This window comes from Triplophysa dalaica, chromosome 11 (assembly GCF_015846415.1).
Source record: "Triplophysa dalaica isolate WHDGS20190420 chromosome 11, ASM1584641v1, whole genome shotgun sequence".
In the NCBI taxonomy this organism is placed as follows: domain Eukaryota; kingdom Metazoa; phylum Chordata; class Actinopteri; order Cypriniformes; family Nemacheilidae; genus Triplophysa; species Triplophysa dalaica.
In genome coordinates, this window is record NC_079552.1 from 16,293,801 (window position 1) to 16,317,256 (window position 23,456).

General features: G+C 36.9%; 2 protein-coding genes across 3 annotated transcripts; one reads left to right on the forward strand and one right to left on the reverse strand.

Annotated features, from left to right (window-relative positions):
• The first annotated feature begins 221 nt into the window (after nucleotides 1-221).
• On the forward strand, nucleotides 222-13,626 carry sfxn5a (sideroflexin 5a). 2 transcript variants are annotated; one of them, XM_056760728.1, is made up of 14 exons: nucleotides 222-355; nucleotides 1,679-1,747; nucleotides 1,830-1,907; nucleotides 2,085-2,111; nucleotides 2,355-2,409; nucleotides 2,941-2,966; nucleotides 4,578-4,631; nucleotides 4,727-4,783; nucleotides 4,908-4,973; nucleotides 5,746-5,836; nucleotides 8,121-8,236; nucleotides 8,344-8,429; nucleotides 11,530-11,647; nucleotides 12,531-13,626. In XM_056760728.1, the coding sequence occupies exons 1-14, from the start codon at nucleotides 299-301 to the stop codon at nucleotides 12,606-12,608; spliced, it is 978 nt and encodes a 325-aa protein (XP_056616706.1). In that variant the 5' UTR covers nucleotides 222-298; the 3' UTR covers nucleotides 12,609-13,626. The 2 variants fall into 2 exon arrangements, with proteins under 2 accessions (XP_056616706.1, XP_056616707.1); XM_056760729.1 differs by lacking the exons at nucleotides 11,530-11,647; nucleotides 12,531-13,626 and adding an exon at nucleotides 9,244-9,826.
• A 1,117-nt stretch (nucleotides 13,627-14,743) lies between these two features.
• Nucleotides 14,744-19,663, reverse strand: emx1 (empty spiracles homeobox 1). The gene is made up of 3 exons (XM_056761136.1): nucleotides 19,086-19,663; nucleotides 17,297-17,481; nucleotides 14,744-15,839 (listed from the first exon to the last, which is right to left on the reverse strand). The coding sequence occupies exons 1-3, from the start codon at nucleotides 19,426-19,428 to the stop codon at nucleotides 15,672-15,674; spliced, it is 696 nt and encodes a 231-aa protein (XP_056617114.1). The 5' UTR covers nucleotides 19,429-19,663; the 3' UTR covers nucleotides 14,744-15,671.
• Between the last annotated feature and the right edge of the window lie 3,793 nt (nucleotides 19,664-23,456).

Sequence of the window (23,456 nt, forward strand, 5' to 3'; positions counted from 1 at the left end):
CGGTTTATTTAATGTTATATATTATTATTTAAAAGTATTGTAGGCCATGCTTTGAATATCAGAAGCTTGGCCATATTTTGGATGAGACACATTGCAGTTGCATAACATGTATTTATTTAGCAAACGGTTTTATCCATTAGGGAGAATAAAACATTTTGCCTACTATGATCCGTAGGAAAACGACATTACCCAAAATGCATCAAAGCGGATAACGACTCTAGCCCTCTAGGAAAAGAGATCCTTTTCAGAGCTCTGATAAACAACCTTATTGAATGCATTCTGCATAGCACTACCTGCCATGACTGAACCGGTCGAGTACCCTCCGTTTGGACTCGGCAAGTCTCGGTTTGATCAGGTAAACAACACACGGACAAGGTGCATATGAATGAATGACTTATGATCTACAAAAGTGCGTCGTGCAACTGGGTGTTTTTCAAGCTTTCAGGAGACAGTTTGACCATGTTGTTTTAGTTGTGTAGTTTCAGAAAGCTTAACAAATCCATTTAGCTTACTTGGTGAAATCGAAAGAAAGCCACAAATGCGTGTGCAGCTGTTCTCGCTTCCGACCTCCTCACTCGCTCTATGGTGAAGTCGCATTAACAGAGACCTCTGTTGGTGTAACGATGTCACTGAAATATTAGAATGAAAATATAATTACTCACAAAAATGATTGCTTGGAGAAAAACAAAAAATCGGGGTTTCACTAACTCAACCCGGGTTAAAAACAATAGATATTAACATATACATTTAAATGGTTGTAATGGGATTTTCATTGGGTGTAATGAAAACTACTCCAACATCCAGCTCAGAATATGTAGTAGCCTATATAAAGACATATAATAATAAAACGCTGAAATCCAAGATCCAGCGCGACAAAACACATTTAAACCATTTATATTTATTAGTGACTCAATAACTTTCACCTCAGTGGAAAAGTAATAGAGAGGTAATTTATTTATTCATTCATTATCTATACAGATGATTCACATCTGCTGTTATTGCTTCGTCCGTCACATGTGTAAAGGCCCGTATGTTAGACGTGAAAATCTGAGAATATGTTGTCTGCTGCATTGGAAATCTTGTTTTTTCCCGTATTTCACACACACATCTGAACATTTTAATTGCGCTGGATTTTTTTTGCTCTGCAGATAAGATAGCGCACAGTTGGCGCGCTCGCGTAATGAGGCGGACACACCTGGCGCGCGAAAACAACTGCTCTGGCCCTGTGTCAGAGTCTGCATCAGCAGCTGTAGAAAGTTTCTGGGACCTCAAAAACAATTTGTTGAATAATTTAAGAAAATTGTGAACATATGATTAATGAACATGATTATTAATCTGGAAAGAGCTTTTCTTGTTCCACACAAATCTGCCCCTAAGGCCTTTATCTCATTATTTTTCGGAATCATTCAATTGTAAAGAGGGACATTTTATATTGCATAGGTAAAAAGATAAAATCACAAAAACAATAAATAAAACACCAAATGTTAAATTTGCTCTTTAACATTGATTTGCATATTTTTTTAAGTAATGTGTTTGTTCAAACATATGAGATGAATGTAATATATGAGCGATTAAAGTGAAATTAATTGAATTATGACGTTGAAGACAGTCCAATTTAGAAAACTTTAAACATTCAAACATGGCAAAGATGTATTTATTGCAATTTATTTATTGTCAGGGTGTGTTTTATGGGAGATTAAGACACTTCTTGGATGTTATTGACCCTCGTACGCTCTTTGTGTCAGAGGTAGGTGAAATTATTCTGAAGTGCCTCAAATAATTCTCATGTCTTTTTGTGAAGGCTTCAGTTCTCTCCTTTCTTATTTAAGAGTCGTTTACATGATTGTATAAAACTCTTGGATCAGTTCAAAAAGGGAACTTTGCCTCCAGGTGTGACGAATGCGCAGGTAAGGTTAGGAGTCCTTCATCAAAACTACTTTTTGTTTGGTGTGTACGTAGCTGATAGGAATGTAGGGGAGGTCGAGGAACACACATCAGCAAAACAAGGCAAAGATTTAATCAGAATTTAAAGAAGTTTGCTGTTGCAACTTTGGTAACCACCTTTTTTGCATGTCTCTCAATAGCTTTGGGATGCTCAGAAGGTTAAACAGGTGAGTGTGAACAGCTGTGAAAGCCTTTTACAGATGCCGATGAAAGAACCTTCTCAAATCACTCAACATTATCATGCAGAGTGTGACACACACCCTCATATGCCGTACTTCCGATTAGCGGTATAATGAGAGAGGAATTATGGATAAACTCAGCATGGCAATACTTCCATCAGAGTGCTCTCACCTTTTATTTTCCCTTGTTTCCTCTTCTTCATCCTGTCTGCCGTTTCATAATGTCCTTAGGCTATCATCCATCCAGACACAGGAGAGAAGATCCCCATGCCCTTTCGCATGTCAGGTAAGGGTGTGAGTGTGTTTTCGGCATGTTTCTGTGTCACGGGTGATAGGTAGTTTGCTGCTTGTTACCAGCTCTGGAGACTGAAGGTAGGTGGCAGGGGGTCTCGCTGGACCAATCTGTTGGGAAAAGGTCACACTCAGCTGGGCTCTGATTAAACCCTCTCCCCCCCGCTGTCTGGAAGTGTTGTTGGGCCACTCAGAAATAGGAGTACTTTAGTCTTCTGTTAACACGGCTATTTAAAGAGAGAACAGAAAGAGAGACCATCCTGCCTGAGAATTATGATGGCTGACTTTGAACCATGCTGTCTTTTTATGTGTAATGAGGATTTAATGAATGTTAAAGGTCAGTAATAAGTTCATAATGTCATATGAGAATCTATAATAAGGATTATTAAAGCAGACATGAAACCTGATCCACGGTATTCAAATGTCAACATTACATTATTAGTATCTTTATACTATCAAGTCAAGGGCTTAATAGTTCTTTTTCTAGTTTGTGTTCTTTATGTTGGCCTGTGTTTTTCTTTTTTAGGTTTTGTACCCTTTGGGACACCAGTGGTAGGTATTATAATGGCATTGTGCAAATAATCAAGTTATTTTCTGATGTCTAAGTTGCTGTTCATACAATACGTTTCTTGTGTCTGTCTATGCTGTTCTTGTATTGTTTTTCCATGTAAACGTGCACTAAACAATGTTTCCCACCAATGTTATGCTACGTATCAAATAGTTAAACACTCAAAGGGATACTTCTCCCCCCCCAAAAAAACATTCTGTCATTATTAACTTGCCCTCATGAAATTCCAAACCTGTATGACGTTCCCTCAACTTGTTTGGTCACCAGCATTCTTCAAAATTTCTTCTTTTGTGTTCTGCAAAAGAAAGAAAGTCAAACAGGTTTGAAATGACATTAGGCTTGACATGTCAAATATTTGTTACATAAACTGTCCCTTTAAAGGGATCAAAAGGCACGGACATGTGTTTTTCTGTGTATTATAAGTTGCCCATGCATGTATTAGACACGTAAAATTGCAAGAATTAAAGTGCCGAAACAAAAGATGCATTCTATCTAGAAGGGAATGCTCACCCAGACCTGCCTGAAACACACAAATCCACGTCAGTTTGTGGTATGATTTGAAATATATACGCAAGTAAGGTGAGCGTGCCTGTAAGTACGTAAGAGGTATTGCAATTCTTTTCACACGCTTGCAGTATTTGACCAATCACTACAAACTGGTCAAGTGGCCATTCACAGCACACTTCGCTTTTCAGAGCGATGAGATTTGTAAAAAATCTCCACGTTTCAGAGAGGTGGGGCAAAGAGGAGATACAAACATCCACGGTCGGTGGTAAATACAGGACTCTTGAACCTTAAATCGATTTGCATCTAAACAAACCATAATATTCGTTTTAGCCATGTCATATCATCCCTTTAAATATGTGGCCCTGGACCACAAAACAAGTAATAGGTATATTTGTAGCAATAGCCAACAATCGTTGTATGCGTCAATATTATGTTTTATGCCCAAAAAATCACTAGGATATTTAGTAAAGATCATGTTTCATGATGATATTTTCTACATTTCCTACCGTAAATATATCAAAAACAAAAAAATTGTTGATGCAGCCAAATCTCAAATAAAGAAGGGAAATTCACTCGCAGATGGCCACTCTTAAGGAATTACCCACTCAAGTTTTGTATCTATGTAAAGCTTAGAATTTCTACTTCGAGTTAATAAACTCTCCACAACGTCATTTCACCAGTATCCCAATAGAGAGCATTTTAACAAGCCTGTTTTTTCTTAGCATCGGCCTGGTACAGCATGATCGATCTTTAAAGGCGATTTTCTCGAAGTTTTGATTTTTTGCACCCTCCGATTCCAGATTTTCAAAAAGCCTTTAGTAGACCCATTAATGTCCTATCCTAACAAACCATACATCAATAACAAGCGTATTTATATCAAATGTCTAAAAATTGATATTTTAAAAATTGACCCTTATGCAAGGTTTTGTGGTCGAGGGTCACAAATGTGCCTCCAGAAATAAACCTGATTTGATCGAGTTCTATGTTCTTCATGGGTTTTGTTCGTCACATTTTACCCCTCTTTGTTTAACACAAGAACGTTTTCTGTGTTGAACTCTGTCTGTTAACTCTGTCACCTTCATTTATAGGTAGTTGGCCTCCTTTTACCCAACCAGACTTTGGCTTCCACCATCTTCTGGCAGGTACAGCATACAACATGGCATATCAAGTCTTGTCAAGCTCACTGTCTGAGTAAATGTCCTTTTACTTCTACCATGTAAACTTGTCTTTCTCACAGTGGCTGAATCAGAGTCACAACGCCTGTGTCAACTACTGCAACCGTAATGCAACTAGGGTGCAGTATTATTTATTCAGCTATGATACCATGACATGATTAAGATTTACTCATAGTTTAAATTAACACAAGAAACGAATGCAAAAAGATGAATGCTAACACTGTTCTAATTTTATATTTTCAGCCCGCACCAATCTCCAGGTTTTTCCAGGGATACCTGGGCGCAGTCAGCAGTGCAGTTACTATTGCAGTGAGTTCACACATAACCAAAACTCTGTTAGGTATGTGATTTGACAGATAGCGAGAATTGTTTTTTAATCCCTTTCTTTTAATCCCCATTTTGAACGGTCATATCAGACCAGCAAAGAAAATATATTATTCATTACTTTTCTGGTATTATGTGAATTTGATAAGCAAACTGATAGAGCCGGATAGTATCACACACAGACAGAAAGCCCTATGTATTTCAGTTTGCTGAATTGCATATCTAGTCTACGCCCCCTGTGTTCTCCAGAGCCAATTAGCTGCCCTGCTGGGTGGCAGTTTGATGCCCAGGGGCATGACAAGCAGAACCATGGTGACGACAACTACAAATGGCCCCATGCCTGTGAGAAATTTGGGAGGGGGCACTAATTAAAACTAGACCCTCGGAAGACCCCTGCCGGGATGGGAAGGGATGTGAATGGGTTAGGTTCTCAGATGTTTGTTAGACAGGACCGGGTAAAAATGACCAGAGACTCATAAGGCGAGATGTGAAACAACTTAGCCTGTCTTGACCTGTCATGGAGTCCACAGGGAATACAAAAACCGTGCCTTCAAAATCCCTATCAAAACAAATATGTTGTGTTACCAAAATGACTTTGACCTAATGTGGTAGATTTGTAAAATGTTATTGTTTCATTGGGAATGGAACTGTGTTTATAAATGCCACAATTTTAAACCCCAATATAAAAAATAGTGTTTATAAATTACACAATGACTTACATTTGACTTTAAATGATATTGCATGTTTGTTCACTTAGGTGGGGCTAAATATTCTTATTAAGAGAGCCGAGCATTTCAGTCCAACCACGAGACTCCTGGTCCAGAGGTTCATCCCCTTCCCTGCTGTCGGTACGTGCACATGAGCGAGAACCTCGTTTTGCGTGTGTCCGTCGGAGGTGAACGTTATTTACTGTCACAAACCGCTTAATCTGCCCCGTCATCTTTATGACAGAAATCACCCCATTACTTCCTCATGTGTCATGTGCTCCTGCTAAACTGCTGATTATAAAGCATAAAATGAGCCTGCTATGCACAATATTAATTAATGCACATAGATCTCGCCAGTCTGCTGAAGCCCATGTCTTCGCATCGGAGACGACACTTAATTTTTAAATGAGCGTTTGTTCATGCTTCCATTAAACCCCGAACGCACTTTAAGCGTTTGTTTTATTGTTGTTTTTCACGTTTCGTGTTTTGACTGATCCCGGTGTCAGAGGGGGATGCTGTTGAAATGTTATCTCAGTGTTCCATTAGCGTTCTGAGGCTCAAACAGGTCCAGAGGGGACGAGAGAGACTGTCCCACAACGCCTTGGGGATAGTTGGCTGTAATTAAATTGTTTTCGTCCCCACACCTCACCCCTTTAATTAAATCAGCAGGTTTCCCCCCTCACCTCTCTGGGCGGGGGTGACGGGACCTTGTTAACTCTCGGCTGCCGCTCTCTAATTGGTTAATTAGGCCTAAAGTGCTCTCCGTGTTAGCGCCAGGTTTGCCGTCTCCAGACCGCCATGTTGTTTTTGTTTTTCTGTGTTCAGTTGTGAACGGTAATTACACTCGCCTAATGGAACACAGCGGAGATGGAGAGTTTGAAATTTTGGCTTTGATATTATTTATACTGTCACTGTCTGTATGCGCCCTCAAAGTACGCAGTCAGAGTAAAATGTGGATATTAAATATTAGTATTTGTTGATGTATTTGAAGTCATCCTCTAGGTTTCTCGACCTTATACATTTCATTTTGAATATAACTTTTGAGATTTTTATGTTATGGATGACCTAAAGCAGGTTTTGGCATGTAAAATGTGGTATGTGTGTGCTCAGTTTCTTTGTTCTCCGGTTTTGATTGTGTGTGTGTGCTTGTGGTTAATTGGCCTGGGTCTGAACCCCTCAGAGGTGAATTGCTATTTACTCAGCCAATTAACTCAGCCCCACAACACTGCAGCACACAACACTGATAACTCACAACACAAGGCCTGTAAATTAAAAATGCTTCAGGCTCTCTCTTCATTTCTCTCTCACTTTTTTCTCTCTCTCTTTCACACCCACCCACACCAATCTCACCACATGCCACAGATGAAAATGACTGGAAGTTTATCATTATTCTTTTAATTTTACCTATTGCATTTTATGTGTGCCCTATGACATGACCAAAGTAAACTACGCACTTTTCCGGATAATCATTGTCTTTTATTTCAACATTACTAAATAATCTAGTTTGTTCTGATAGTTCTATAGCTACATCTGTACACTGCAAAGGTGTCACAAAAGCTGCATTAACACCACAGACTCTGAAGAAATGCATTTACACAGGAATTGCAGTTGCAGAAAGTAATGAAAATTGCTTTAAAAATGACATTTTGAAGCCTTACTTTCATTGCATTTACATAGAACTGAAGAAGCAACAGAGCCAATTTGGGTCAGAGCTGGCGTATTTTAGTATGACTTTAAAGGGATAGTTCACTCCAAACTGACAATTCTGTCACCATTTACTCACCCTCAAATTGTTCCGAACCTGTAAAAATCTGTTGAACACAAAAGAAGACATTTTGAAGAATGTGGAAAACCAAACAGTTCTGGGGCACCATTGACTAGTTATTTTGGGTTACCAGCAGAAGAACCCTTACTTAGCTAAAGTTAAATGTGACAAAGTTGTATAACCAATTCAACAAATTATTTATTTTATGTAATAAAAATTAATGAAAATTGATATAAATAAAATAAATTATAAATAGTTTTAGTATTAGCCACTAGCCAGACCAATCAACAAACACTGACTGCAAGTTAACTTCAGGCCAGGTGCATGCGTCCGATGAAACCGTTTATTGACGATACTATAGTGTCACATGCCTGCATGCATGAAGATATTCCCTGTTGTGTGAATAATGCGAAAAACAAGTAATATAGAGCGAGGAACGTGATGCTTCTCGTTTAGTGTGAACACACATAAAGTAAATAATGTGCCTTGATTCTTCTTTTGCTGTTGATTGGTTGGTTTTGTTCATGGGTCAGAAGGAATGGAGTAATAACAGCCCAAACAACAACAACACATTGGCATGATTCATATGCATAAACACTGGTTGCTGAAAAGTTGTCCATCAAAGTTCTACTCTCTAACTGAAGTCCTCTCTTCTCGTAGCAAGTGCCAACGTATGTAATGTTCTGCTGATGCGGCACACTGAGCTGTCAGAGGGCATCAGTGTCCTTGATGACAAAGGAAATGTTGTGGGCACATCAAAACTGGCTGCCAGGCATGTGAGTGGGCTCTGGTTATACTTTTGTTTGTTTAGGATGAAAGGTAACTGTTTTGCTGTGCTAAATTATGCCCTCTGAAAGTTTTTTCATTGTATTTTTTTGGCCAGGCTTTGATGGAGACGGCCCTGACACGTGTTGTGCTGCCCATGCCTATCCTCCTGCTGCCGCCTATTGTGATGGCCATACTGGAGAAGTGAGTAAAATTATTGCCCTGTCTACTAAACACTGTTGGTTTGCAGTTTGTGCTTTTATAAGAGCATGCTTTCACACCTGTAAATTAATTTCTGAATGTCCAGGTCTGTTGTAGATCAGTGATTACTGATATACAGATTAGACGTCTGTATTTATTCCTGTTCTGGTGTGGGGGAAGAAAACACCTTTACCTTGTTGAAATTATTAGGTATTAAAATATGGTGAATTTCAGCTTATGCCAAGAATGAAATTTTATTAAAAACTAACAGCGGAACATGTTTTTTTTATATCAACTTAATATGTTCGTTTGAGTGGGCTAAAGTTCTGGCATTTTAAAATCACACATCCTCTCTAACCAACGCTATCTTTTATGAGATATACCATATGCCCAGGTGTATTTCTTTTTTATAGTTTGTGTTCAAAGGTTTATGTTGGGCTTTATTTGTTAGTCTTTAATGTACTTAGAGGTTCAAAGTTTAAGAGGCCCCTTTTAAATATGCAAAATTAAATAATGAATAATTGAAGTGGTTTTGTTGTTTGTTCATACATACCGACATATTAACTTGCTTCTGTTTACGATTCTAGACTGGGATGACAAGATTTTGCACAAATGTATCGATTTCATGCCAGATTGAGCCCGTACATTTATTACTTTTCCAAATACTAATAAATTGAAAAATTTTCACTAATTGTTTGGCTCATGTAAAAATATGTACTCTTATTAAATAAGTCAAACTGTAAAACTGATTTTCATTGGTAAATTTTTACGTTTTTGTGTAAAACCTTTCTCAGGTTCTTTCTGCTCAGATTTGCAGGTGTGTTTGTGTGTGTTAGCTGGAGTACATGGTGAGTTGTCCTCTGCTATGCTGACTGTCAGCTCACCCTCACTGGCTCTCAATGGAGCAGGAAGAGAGGGTGCAGGTGGGTCAGTGCTTTGAGGGTGTGGCTGAGCGACACAGAGATCCTTGATTAATTAGAGCGCTGAGAGGAATCTGTGTGATATATGTGTGCTGTTTAAACCTTTCACCTGTTTCTCCGTCTGTGTCTAAAAGCAGCTGCCATGCTTCTCAGTCAATCTCTCTCACTTAACAAGCAGCATTATTGTTTCAGACGGGCTTACAAGCACTGTGCCATCGCGTCTAGTGATCTAGAAGAAATTCAAGTAAACTTTAGATGTCTCCAAGTGGATATTTGTCGATATAAAACTAAACAAGACAAAAAATGACAACCATCGAACTTCATGCATGGAATGGTGGGATATTGTACACTATTGGTATTGTCAAAATATTTTTTTCTGACTCTGTTTTTGTCGTGTTTTAAGTACAATATATGTTATTTAAACCATATATATTTACTATGTCTTGCTATTAGAGAAATCTTACAACATTTTTAACAACAAAAAATCTTTTGCCAGTAGGGGAAAAAAGTAAACATTGTACAACAGTGGTTCTCAACTCTGGCGTTTAGTCCCAACTCTGATAAAACACATGAAGAGGGCAATCCGTGACTTTAGGAACAGACGCGTTGAACTTAATGTTGGGCTGCACAGATTGTTCGGAATATCGCATTAAAGTACCGCGAGAGCAATTCAATTGCGTACCGAGCAATCTGCACTTGAATCTCGCATTAAATTGAACGCATATATTCCTAAAGACGGCGATTACCTTGTTCAGGTGTTTTATATTAGAGTTCGGGCTAAACTCGGCAGGAAAATGGATCTCGCCAGCCAGAGTTGAGAACAACTGCTTTACAATATGGTTGTTTTTGTTAACATTGTTTAATGCATTAACTAACGTGGACTAACAATGAGGAATATTTGTTTAAGCATTTATTAAACTTTGTAAAATGTCCAGTGTTTAAAATATTAGCGGCATTTAGTGGTGAGGTTACGAATTGCAACCAATGGCTAACTCCACTGCTGCCCCCTCCCTTTTGTAGCACTACGGTGGCTGAAAAAAGAACTAAGATGTTGTCGCGTTTTCATTTCTTTTCCGAAGGAGATTACGTATTTTCAAAACAGGCACTTTAGAGCAGTTTGTCCGTTTAGGGCTGAATACCATGTAAGGGGACCCGCTGTGTATGTGGAAAGAAGTAGTTCATTCTAAGATTATAAAAACAATGCTTCATTATGTAAGGTCTTTATACACCTCTGAACACATAGTGATGTTTGTTATATTGCATTTCTGTCAATAGAATAGATCCTCTAAAAAATGACACACTGAACCTTTATTTATAATAATAAGGTCGATTCATATAGCGCTTTTCCAGAGCTCAAAGTGCTTTACAAATAACAACATATACACAAGTTTCAAAGGAAAAAATACAAGACATAACACAATATACATATCAAACATCAAAAACAATTATGGTAGCGGGTCCAACGTGAGCCATTGCTTCTCATCTGAATACCTTGTTTTAAGGGTGTTTAATGGATTGTGTTGGAAAACTGACAACATTTTTGCAGCGTGGGCAGTTTGCTGCTTTCAAAAACCCACCAGATGAAGGCGTTTTAGTAGATAGGACATGACACATTTGAACCTTAAATTCAGTCATGCCTTCATGCCAAGTGTACGTTGCTAACAGTGACAGTGTTTTACAGGAATGGAACACAGCCTCTTATTTCTGCACCTAACACTGTACATCTCTTCACTTCAGCATTCATCTTCCCACTCTCTCTCTCTCTCTCTCTTTCTCTTCACCGAAGAGTGACGGATAAACGTGCCATTATTTAGAGCAGTAGATGGTCACGTCAAAAGGTCTACAACATGCTTCTCTCTTTCCTTCTTTAATCTTTCTCTCCTTTTCTCCACAAACATACACAGAGAGAGGGAGAAATTCTTGGTGGCTAATTAAAGCTCATCATGCGTATGTGTTGATGAAGTCATCATTAAGCAGCCGCTGCCTTCATTAAAGCAGGACTGCTCTGGAGGGCTCCTGCCGAGCTTGCTATCCCACAACCCCCCACGCGTACTGCGGCCAGAGAGGGAGGTGTCAGAGAGCAATCACACACGGCAGAGAGAACGCGTCCCCCGTCCTATTTGATAATTATCACGTGTCCTGCCAATAACGTATACATTTTTGTGTGTGTGTTTATATTTCAGGCTCCCCCTTCTTCAGAAGCACCCTCGTCTCGTGCTGCCCGTTCACAGCATGGTGTGTCTGTCCGCGTTCGGCGCCGCACTGCCCATTGCCATAAGTTTGTTCCCTCAAAATAGTCAGGTGAGCGTACGCACGCACGCTTAGACTCGCTCCATTTCACTTTCTCCCTCTAGCTTTCTCTCCGTCTCTCTCTTTGTCTGTCATGAAGATGGTTATGGTTTAAAATGGTGTTTATTAAGCTGTTCATCCATATGGTTGCTGAACCGCAGACATATGTGCTGCCAACTACATCTATTCCACTCCCACCCCTCCCCTCCTCTTCCCATCTCACTCCCTCGCTCCCTCTTTACACTTTTCCAAGGGTTCCAGACGAACGCTCCCAAAAAACTCCACTCCTGTCCCCCCCACCTTTTCACACCCCACAGGATGTCTGTTTCAGATTCTGCCTCACACACTCACACACTTGCTGCCATCTGTTTCTGAGCAAAATATTGCAAGTTTTGGCCCTGGTTTGGATATTTACCAGTGTTCGGTGCTTCATTTTAGCTTTTTATGATGGTTGAAGTGTTAGTTTTGACTGTGAAAAATGCTCGAGGCAGGAAAGAGATGGCACACTTTAAATTCTTTTAAACATTCTTTTAACATTTTAAACATCTTAATGACTTAATGATTGCTGTGAATGGTTGTCTCACTGTAGCAAGATGATCTGCATCCTAATGTCAAGAAAAAACCTAACCAAAACAGAGCTTTGTTTACAACGCTGCTTCATAGCACAACCTTATATTCACTATTGCTTATTGTTTTTTTATTTGTTTAAATACTTTTATTGTTTATCACTGGTTTAGCACAAATCAAATGAAATTTCATAATATACATGTATATATATATATATTTACACACGCTGCACAGTTTGCTTGGTAAATGCAGCTTTTATGGCTCTGACAGATAATGTGTATGCTTATGTACATGTAGATTTATATTGCACGTTTTTAATTTCTTTTAGATTCATGTGTCTGAGCTAGAGCCAGAGATCTTTGCTGCAACGGAGTGCAAGATCCTCACCTACAACAAGGGGCTTTAACCAATCCAAATTACCAACTTGACACCTGGCAACTAATGCCTTAACCCCTCACGGCCAAACTCAAATGAAAACAGAAAAAAAAAAAATGTGTTTTGTCAAGATTTGATGCACATTAATTCCAGTGTATGGATTATTACATGTCACTAGATTGTTCATGCTGCATGTGAATGGGGATTCTCTCTCAGCCACATAGAGACAGACTCACACTAATGCTAGTCATTCTATTTTCCTGCACTTGAACATGGAAGTGGTAAATGGGATTTCAGGAAATTTTTACAAAATAACATTACTTGAAAGCGTTCACAAATTGTGTTAAAACATTACACTAAAATAGACTGCCTATCCATCTGTGTTCTCGGACTCAGTTGCAAGATATTAAACCATTTTGGTTGATAAAACAAATTAAAAGTATTATCAATAGAGTTAGCATTTAAAATTTTCATTTAGAAAAGAGGTTGAAATTGAAGACATTTTTAATCAGAAGTGCAAGTGTACTGTTGCAAAGTATTTGGACATTAAAATTTGTAATTGCTTCTCAATTTAATTGCATTTAATTTTCCTTTTCCCATAACAAAACATCAAACCAAATGGTATAATTTTTCAAATAAATAATATTAAACCAAACTGTTTATTTCAAAGAAATACATCATAAGCTATAAAACAAATAAATATTTGTTTTATTTTTCTTGGTTAAAGAATACAAACCCACACTTAATGTTATACAGTTAATGAATGGAAACGCTTTGTACACAAGACTTCAATGCCCGGTTTACTTTCATCTTTTACCATCCGTATGTTTTTCTATCATTAAATGATTCAATCTCTGCTTACATTTTGTTATGTTTGAGTTCCTTGGCGAGGCTTTCAAATGATTCCTGTAAACTTTTGTTTTATCATTAGATTCATCTCTAGAATAGACCTGTGTGTTTTTCTACCTGGTTGTCACGGGAACAGATCACAGTTGGCAGTGAGGAGAGACATGACATGAAGCCGCATGTCGAATCATTAACCATGTAGGACCGCCTTACAAATGCTCTCATTTACACAGTTGCACAACATGCACATAATAGATTAAGGATGATAGCTTTAGTGCTCATTGTTTGCTTTCGGTTTTACTCTAATTTTGAAATAAAGATCAATAGTTTTTATGTGGGATTTACTCATGCATTCATTGTTGGAGTCAAACTGTATTCTCGAAACAGCGTTTCATGTGTAGCAAACACGCACACTGCACTGAACCGTAGTGTTGTCATAGTTTGAGGAGTAATTAAATTGCACTCCGGGACTTGTAATGACAGTCGAATGTGCAATAATTTTTCAAAATATATTTTGTTCATTATGATGTTCATCAGTCGTATTGAAATGTCTCTCCATACTTTCCACTGTAACCACTTTGCAAGGAAAAGTGGCTAGTGAAAGAATAGTTTGTTAACCTGTCCTAGAGGATACAACGGCCTACCTCTCAAAGCAGGCAAGCAGCCAAGCATGTTCCACTAGAGCGGCACTCTACATAAACAAGCTTTTGTCCTACAGGTTCTGTGTTCCTCCATTAATCCATTGTGCTATAAAAGTCCAACTACAGTTTGGACAATTCACGAAAGGATAGGCCCACGTATGTTTGCACTTCTTCCTGCTTCGCATGCTCCAACAATCCCCCGTCGCATTCTCGATCTCTTTTTCCAAGAGCTCTTTGAGAATGCGCGGAATGTGTGATGCAAAGCACAGAGGATGTGATGTGTGCACCTGCACACAGGATTGGATATCCGATAGACTCAAAACAAACGCACCAAAACAATGTTTTTTTCTCTCTCTGTCTCAATACACTCTTGCCGCACATGACGGTTCTCAGGTGTCATCGGTTTGTGCGTTTCACTTTCACACACTGCAGGCTTGGGGTCAGATTTAAGGTGGAAGGTCACCCGCCGGTTCGTTCAACACACTCTGCCTCTATTTCTTATGACAGGATGTTAGCAATGTGAGATGAGAGGCAAATTGCCGGCAGGCATGGTCCTTTTGTCTGAGAATGTGCGCAAACATTTTTAAAGGGGTAAAGTTTTTTTACCGTATGAGATAAAACAATGCAGAGTTATGTTGTGAACTTTGTTGATAATAAGGTGAGTTGCCAAAAAGCATCGTCTCTGTAACATCTTTATTCATTTTGGACACTTTCATCATTTTTCTAGAAAATGTATTTTGGTGAATGAACACTATAAAGAAGCTAATGTGTTAATTGGCAAACATTCATTTTTGTTTATGACTCTGAATAAATGTTAACAAAGATCCCTCACATCAGACTGTATTTACCACTTACTGAATGATGCTCACACACAAATGCACACACACACATGTACACACAAACACACGCACACACACAAACAAACAACACACACACACACACACACAGAGACCCTCAGACACTCCAGATTTTCAGCACCAATCTCTTAACACCAATTCCCACTCCTTAAGGTACAGGCATCATTATTTACACAGACATATAAACACACACACTTGCTCTATGGTGTGGGTACAGGATAGCTCCTGTTAAAACTGGCAGATAAACCGATTCCTCACATCATTTACATTTTAAGGTTTGTACAGTAAAAGTTTCAAATAATTTCAATAGCTGCTCCCAATTCCCCCTATATGTCTTTAAGAGTCTTGAAATGTTCAAATGAATATCTATTCAAACAAAAATATTTCTAAATGGCTGTGTGAAGATGCAACAAAAATCAATCATAATGAAATAATGTTGATTTTGGTTAAGTCTCTTTTAAAGTTCAACTTTCTTTACAGTTTTCAAGTACAATTTATTTACCAAAAGAAGAGACAGAAAAACAGATTTATAGATGGATAAGCCGACAGGGGATATATCCTGTTCATGACAGCAGAGGTATTTTAACAATGGATAAAGTCCTCAAAATATAATAGATTACACACATACACACATCCACGTGTTCATGTCCTCTGCAGTTAGTGTTACAATCTGAAATATGGTTAATTACATTAAATAAATAGTGCTTTTCTTGGTCTTGTGTGTTCCTATGGACAGTGTCTATGTTCATTTCAGGCTTCAGACATCACATCTATGTCCTCAGATCCGTTCTGTTTGGTGGCGATCCTCCAGCGGTTAATGTGGTGGTTTCCCTTCTTCTTCTGTGTGCACTCTGGACCTTCTTCCTCCAGTTTCTGTCGCTTATATTTGGTCCTGCGGTTCTGGAACCACACCTTCACCTGAGGGTCAACCATAAGATATTGGTCAGTAATATGAAAGAGTTGGTCATACATACAAATATTTTGGATTTTGCAACACGGTTATTAAAAACCATTCTTTTTTATCAAACCAGTTTTAAAACGACAAATGTTTACGTGCAGACCATGTTCAGCAGAAGAAATGTATATGTCCTTAAACAAGCACATTTTGCTGAGGTTTTATAAACGGTATAATTGTAATGGTAGTACACCAAACATCCCCATATCATCCAAAAACAATTATCGAACAGCATTTTTTTCGGATAATTTACGGCTATATTAAAAGTGTCTGAATGTACCGTCACAAATAGACTAACATTTTATTTATTTTGTTTTAAGCGAAATATAAGCAGTGCACACGTGACATGTTATAAGCAATGAAAAATTTCCACAACTGTGAAACTTTATTTTCACTAATAAAAGTGTTATTTTCCTAAATGCTAGATTTATATATATATAAAATAAGATAATATCTTTTCCTAGTCAAGGGCTATATTATTCGCATTATAAATATAACATATACTAAATTATTTAATAACTTTCGAATTTTCAGTAATTTAATTACAAGTTTAAAGTTTAAAGTTTAATGTTTAAAGTAATTTGGTTTATTCAGTTACGATGATAAGATGCAAAACAATTCAAATCTAACTATTTTCATATTATTTCTCCTAACTGTTACTTTTACATTGCCACTTTCATTTTCCATCATGCTCATCCAAGCTGAACTCTTAAAAACTTTCAAGAAAATTTAAAAAAACTCGAATAATCTTTTTCTATTGTAATCAACATTCAAAGTGTTTTGGGAATATTGCTATAAAATTACATTTTAGTTTTTGAATAAATAATCGCGCTTTTAAATCAACTTAATTTGTGTAGGCTACTCATTAATTGCCATTTTCTAGTCTAAAACTTGGTTAAAATTATTACTATCATGTCCAGAGGTGCTGTACTTGTTCGGTTGGAAGCCTAACAGTTTGAAATTTTATTTTTATACAGAGACACTCAATTGATAATTTATAACAACTTTACTAGTGCAGGATAAGTAAACCAACGTAAAGGATAGCCTAATCGGACCTATTACGTACATGTTATACAATTCATATTACGAGCATAATATTGTGAAAGAGCATATGAATGATCACAAATGCGTTATAATTATGTGTTTAAAATATTAGCTTTGTTATTGAGTTCTGTTGAATTTAAAACCAGGCATTTTTCATTGCGATTATCTCGGATATTTTTTCATCATGGCAGATTAAATAACGTGTCTATTAAATTGTGATACTGTTTAAATAAATATTAAATGTTAACATTAAATGATAAATAATTAACCTAATATGAACAAATGTGAATTTACTTTGATTTGTTAAACACTATTTTCTGAGAGCATTGAGACAGGCTTATAACAACATTTCTAACAGAATGAACTTCATCTTTACCTGAGTCTCAGAAAGACTGAGGCTGTTAGCGAGCTGTTTCCGTTCTGCTCCAACAACATAATGGTTCTTGTCGAAGGCTCTCTCCAGACGCAGTAGCTGAGAGGGCGAGAACGCGGTGCGGATGCGCTTGGGCTTCCTCGCAAAAGGCCCATGCAGTAACAGCGTATCCTGTGACATATCGTTACCTGAAATAAACAACAATAATAAGCACTAATAAGCTTTTTTTTATTTAGGCTAAAGCAAGAAAAAGTCCATGATCTCTTTTGGTTTGGATAGATTTAAAACACACGTAAAATCACGAGAAACCTAATGTTAGAATATGAGTTTTTTACCCTTAATAATATATTTGTAAACTATAATTAATTTAATTGTTGAAATAATGTTATGTTACTATTTATGCGTTTTAAGTAAGGCTAAGAGAAATGTCCACTAAACAGTTTTTGGCGCTTCTGAAGTTATGAACCTGCACAGACTTGAGACGAAACTCCAGACAGAAGGAAATAAACTGCTATTTTATTATTATTTTATTATTCTAATCTTTATTATTTTTAGTGATTTATTCGTGATTGGTAAATAGATAAAATACGTTGTAAATCTAATTAAAATAATGTTTATTATGACGTTACATCGTTATAATTATTTGTTACATCGACGCATGCCATTTACTGAACATAAATTTTTTAATTAATGTCATATTCATTTTGTTAGTTTAGTAGTCAAGACGCATTACTGCAGGCTATTTAAACTTCAACCTTACGAAATGGATTGAATGGATAAAAAGCTCTGAAGTAGTCTAAAATATGATTCGTCGATTTTAAATGTTGTTAACTTTCACCAAACAAGTCATAATTAGCAATACTGATCTTTTAATTTGTGATCCATATTACAAGTTATAGATCCTTAAATATGCGTTGCTTTGCATTCATTTATGTAATAAATAAGGAGTTTTAAAGGTTTTATTTGCTCACTTGCATTGCTTTTATTACAGGCTATTTTATCGAAGGACCAACACAAATGAAACCGATACAGATGGTGTAACGAGTTCATCATCAGAGCAGATTCCTCATCTGTCATTAGCTCTCTCGTTGTTGTGACACTGATGAGGGTGCTGTAGTAATTCAATTTTTCTTACAATACAAATCAGAGTAGCCCAATTAATTAAGATAATGTCAAGTAGGTCGCGATTAACACTCGGGAAATTTTGCTTTATAACGCTACGTTACTTGGCAGTAGTTTGATGGTTATTAATTCTAACAAACTGTATAGAAAGGCAGAATTAAAACATATTTTTAACGTTTGAAGCAGACGGTTTGTAACTGTTGAAAATCTTAAATTCAAGATTTAGTTATAACTGTTATCACAAGAAAGTAATTTCTCTTTTTTAGAGGATTGACATTATTCTGTTGTGCGTGTGCCTATATTTTAACTCGATGTGTATGCATTTAAGGAGCGCTCGAGGACATAAGCAGAGCAAGAGCAATCTGCGATTTTCATCTGAACCTTATCTGGCTCCAACACAAAACTCCAACTGTCAGTGTTGTCCCGCTCCACAGTGCTAAGTAACTTATAGCCGGAGGCAAGCATTTTTGAATGTATATGTGGAGACACACAACATCCTTTTCTCACCCTGGGCAATGCTTAAATATAGACTTCATTTCAGATTTTACAACAGAAAGAAAGGCTGTCGTGGTTTTAGCACAAGAACATAGTTTTGTGAACATAAATCCGAAGCGTAGGCTATGTATATTTTATTTATGTCAGATTATAGATGAGATATCATGGAACATACCTTGAAACCGATGGCCAAAAAATCTGTTCCTTAAGACCCATGGGTAGAAATCTAGCGGTTCACGATGCTGCGTGCCAAAGAAGTGCGGGTGCTGGAGGTGTGTGCTGCCAAGCTGATGTGGGTGCATGCTCAGAGGCGCATGGTTCACAGTCTCCGAAAACACCAATTCGGGGTTTGGGTAGAGCGCACGGCCTGCGGGGCTTTGATAGCCGTTAAGAAAACTGTCAGCGGGCGCTTTGTAGCTTAGGGCAGTAGGACGAATCGGGTCTTCTGGTGTTAAGATGCTTTCCTTCCCCACCAAAGATTCAATTGTAAAACAACGCTTTCCTGTTGACGAGAACATTGTCCGTGACGGTACCGAGTTCAGTCCAACTGATAAGGTACCTTAACCTCCTTTCAAACTTATTTTTTGGAATCACTGTCAGTAGCAGCGCGATTTAGACAGACATTGTATTGCAGTCAGAAAGAAGCTTATTATTAATATTCCCTACTTCAACCAGTTGAAGTGTAATCCATCGATCCCGACGCGTCCACAATTCATGAAAGGTAAAGTGAGAATAGAGACTCAAGACCCTGGATATGGCTTTGAGGGACGCCACATAGTGTCGTGTTAGACTTTCACTCATTGGATGAAAGCCCTTAGCGCATGTAGCTCAGCGGTGGGCGGGTCTTACATTCATTTGGGTCAGATAATGAACTCTATTAGTTTGATCATTCACTTCAATACAGCAGCCGCCAACAGGTCAATTCCTGCACAGTGGATAATCAAAAACAGTTTTCCATGTCACATTTCCAACACTAACTCTTCAACATTATGCAGTCTTGTCCAGGATTTCGTTAAGGCTGGTGAAAAAAAGTATTGCTTTTTAAGTTTTCCTTATTATATTTTTAAATTTCTCAGATTTATTTGAGCAATACGCTACCCTAATAGTAACAGGGTTTTGTTGCACATTATCATTATGTTAAAAAATTCTAACTAATTTTGCTAATTCATATATTTTATAAAAGTCACACAGGACAACTGTACTTAAATTTGAAACCCTAAAGATCAAAAAGCGTAAAAGAAATGCAAAGTATAGGCAGTATAGCGAGCTTTGCTATTGTGATGATCTTTCTTTAAAAGACCATTGAGAATATTTTAGATAAAATAAAATTTATAATTTCTGTACAACTAGTTTGTTTATGTAGTAAACTATATCTCTTAGACAATAATAATAATAATAAAATAACCAAATCATGAAATATTTTAAACTTTAACAGTCATGGTAGTATTGGTTCCATCCGATGCTATTTTCTACCAGATAAAACAGCGTTTTTTACTAGACTAAATAGTGATCTCATTTTTGTCTGCATGGGCTAAACAAGCTTCATAAGTTATTATTTAGTCTTTAACGGGTGCCTGGCAATTATAATGAGAAACCACTGAAGCATTCGCAGTAATGTATTAACTCGGTTACTGCGTTGTTTCCAGAACTGAACATCGATAACATCTCATAGCAGTCCGCACCTGTTTCCGATCACTCAACCGGTCAGCGAGCTGGCCTACATGACGGTACTTTGAGGTTTATAGTTTACATGACTGAGCTGGTAAATTATTAAAAAATATGCACACTCTGAGTTTTAAAGAATTTGAGGTATAGAAACATTGCGGAGCGGCAAAGTTCATGAACTTTACCTCGCTATTAATTTACAGGCCTGTGTTTATTTACCTTAAGAGGTTATTCAGCGAGCGTTTCATTTTCTGGTTGTAAAGGTAATAATTAGACTAAACGTTGGACAGGATCGTTGACTCCAGTGCGCATTAGAAAATCATTACAGTTGGACATTATTGAGAGAACAACATGTTGAGCGCCTATTTAGACAGCAAAAAGCCCGTGAATGCACACAGTAAGTGTTTAAAATGATCTCTTAAAATTTACAAATGAACTAGACACCGTATATACTTAGTCTAAATTGAATAAATCTAGCCATTGCGAATAACTTCGTTTTTTGTTGAATTATAGCAATACACACTGAACTGTTTAACACTTTCGTAACCAACAAAAACATGGCAGTCTTTTGCTTTTTAAATTTCCAATTAATGAACAAGTGAAGAGTTTGTCTCCAAAATGAGAGTCATGTTTTTATTATGTTATTATGTTTTTATTGTTTTTTATTGTGATAGTAAGCAGTATTAGTTATTATGCTTTAAATAAAAAAACTTGATTGATATTAACTGGAATGCACAATTACAAAAACATGACTTTTGAAACAATTTAAAAACGAGTTATCTCATTTTGGAAATAAACTCTTCAAGTGTTAGGCTATAAGCACTGAGTCTAAAATATTCACATCTCAATTTAAACAACTTCGTTCATAACACTTGTAGCATATTAAACTGTTAGTTTGTGTGTCTGTTTGCTCAAGCCATGGAATCAATGTGTAAAGTTCCAAGACGTTTTCACTAAATAATCCTCTCAGCATGACATTTTCTTTAATATAATATATTTTCTGGCAGAGATTTGCCTATAAGAGCTGGTATTAAAATAAAAGAGCAACTAATGATGATTTGCATTATGCCACACATTACATTCATTTTGTATATCTGAAATATTAAATTTTCAATGCACACCAAAAATATGGTTCCTGCTCGCCCGCATGCAGCCATTCTAAACAGCCTTCATACATCTTCACTGTGCCATACACGGACCTAAAGGTGAAAAGAAGAGAGCGCGCGAGAGAGACTCTTCAGTGTTTCCGTCTGCCACTCTTCTCTCTTGTTCCATAATTAAGAGCTCAAGGAATCTGTAATGAATACTAATGGGGCAACCAACCATCTGCACAAACACAGAATTAAAAACTACCATGCTGAGATAGAGAGAGAGGGAGAGAGTGATGAAGAGATATAGGAGGATGGGAGGCTTCAAACCTTTCGCCACAAGAAATCATGTGAAATCATAAATCTCGTGCACATTCAAATAGCCAAGACGACATATTCCCCATTTCACAGAACAAATATTTACGTTAACACAGAATTGATTTTCTTATATTTGCAAAGATTTTGGACAAGACAGTGTTCACTCCTAAACACTGTATTCAATAATAATTTAGTTTCAACACATTTTCAACGGGTAAAAATACAATAACTGGCACGTCTGGGAAATTGAAATAAAAGTAACCCTCAATGAAGACTCAATGAAGACCCTTTGTCTTCTTTTAGATTTTTCAGCATGCATACACATAAAAGAAAAACTGGCCTTAAAGGGATACTCCACCCAAAAATACAATTTCTGTCATCATTTACTCACCCTCAATGGGTTCCAAAAGTGTATAGATTTCTATGTGTCTGATGAACACAAAGAAAGATATTTGGAAAGATGTAAGAAAATTATATTTCTGCGACATCATTAAAAATGTATAGGCTATCTTTGAGTTCTGTTGAACACAAAAATAGACATTTTGAAGCAAACATTCCAGTGAACCTCTAACTACCATTTAAACATTTTCCCAAAATCATCGTTTGTTGTTGTGTTCAAAATAGGCTATATTAATAATATCATGAAGTTTTTGAACAACCTGGGAAATTGCAGAATTTTCAATTTTGGGGCGGAGTATCCCTTCGAACACAAAAAGATAACTGAGACTGAAAGATGAATAAGAAAGCAGAACTATGTTTATTCACTTAAATTATTTCATGTTACCCCAACCACTGTTACACCTTAACCTAAAATTGTTATTTTTCAGTTGAATATGAAACACTGCTTAAACTAAACTGACATGAAATCCATAAATATAAAACGTATTTAATTGGTTGTTAACTGCTGCCCTCTTGTGGTGCAAAATGTGTAGCTTATTTAGATGTTTTAAAAAAAAAATATTGTGTGACGAGTCAATTAATACATTTGTTGCTTCATCATCTCTTTAGTATTGACCTGTGACAAGTTAGAGCCAGTGGGTCATCTGTGTCCGTATAAATTGTCCATATTAATTTTGTCCTACCTAAAGCATTATTTTCCATTCATCCATGAAATTTGCTACATTTGAAACTGGATTTGAAATGGGACTTTATTGGAAGACCTCTATGTTTGACAGTTACAAACATGCATGGTGACAATAATAAATAAATAAATAAATGAAATAAATAAACATATTATTTTATAAATAATTACAGATAAATACATAAAAAATCACGCAATAAATATACTGTATTATAAATATTTACAGATAATATCAACCCAACTTCAGTTTTGCCATTGATTTTTGATAGTTCGTTAGAATTGCGTCCAGTAAGACTCTAGGAGACTTTGGTGTCTGCCAGTCTGTTACATTTCTTAAATCTGGTAGCGTCTGTAAGAAGAAAAATAATTGTTAAATACTTGTTAAGATGAAAAA

Coding starts and splice junctions, on each gene's coding strand:
- emx1 (XM_056761136.1), bottom strand. CDS start 19,428: ATGTTCTCGTCAACAGGAAAGCGTTGTTTTACAATTGAATCTTTGGTG. Junction 17,482..19,085: donor TTTTGGCCATCGGTTTCAAG/GTATGTTCCATG, acceptor TGTTTATTTCAG/GTAACGATATGTCACAGGAT. Junction 15,840..17,296: donor TCAGTCTTTCTGAGACTCAG/GTAAAGATGAAG, acceptor GTTGACCCTCAG/GTGAAGGTGTGGTTCCAGAA.
- sfxn5a (XM_056760728.1), top strand. CDS start 299: ATGACTGAACCGGTCGAGTACCCTCCGTTTGGACTCGGCAAGTCTCGG. Junction 4,632..4,726: donor CTTCCACCATCTTCTGGCAG/GTACAGCATACA, acceptor TCTTTCTCACAG/TGGCTGAATCAGAGTCACAA. Junction 11,648..12,530: donor TGTTCCCTCAAAATAGTCAG/GTGAGCGTACGC, acceptor AATTTCTTTTAG/ATTCATGTGTCTGAGCTAGA.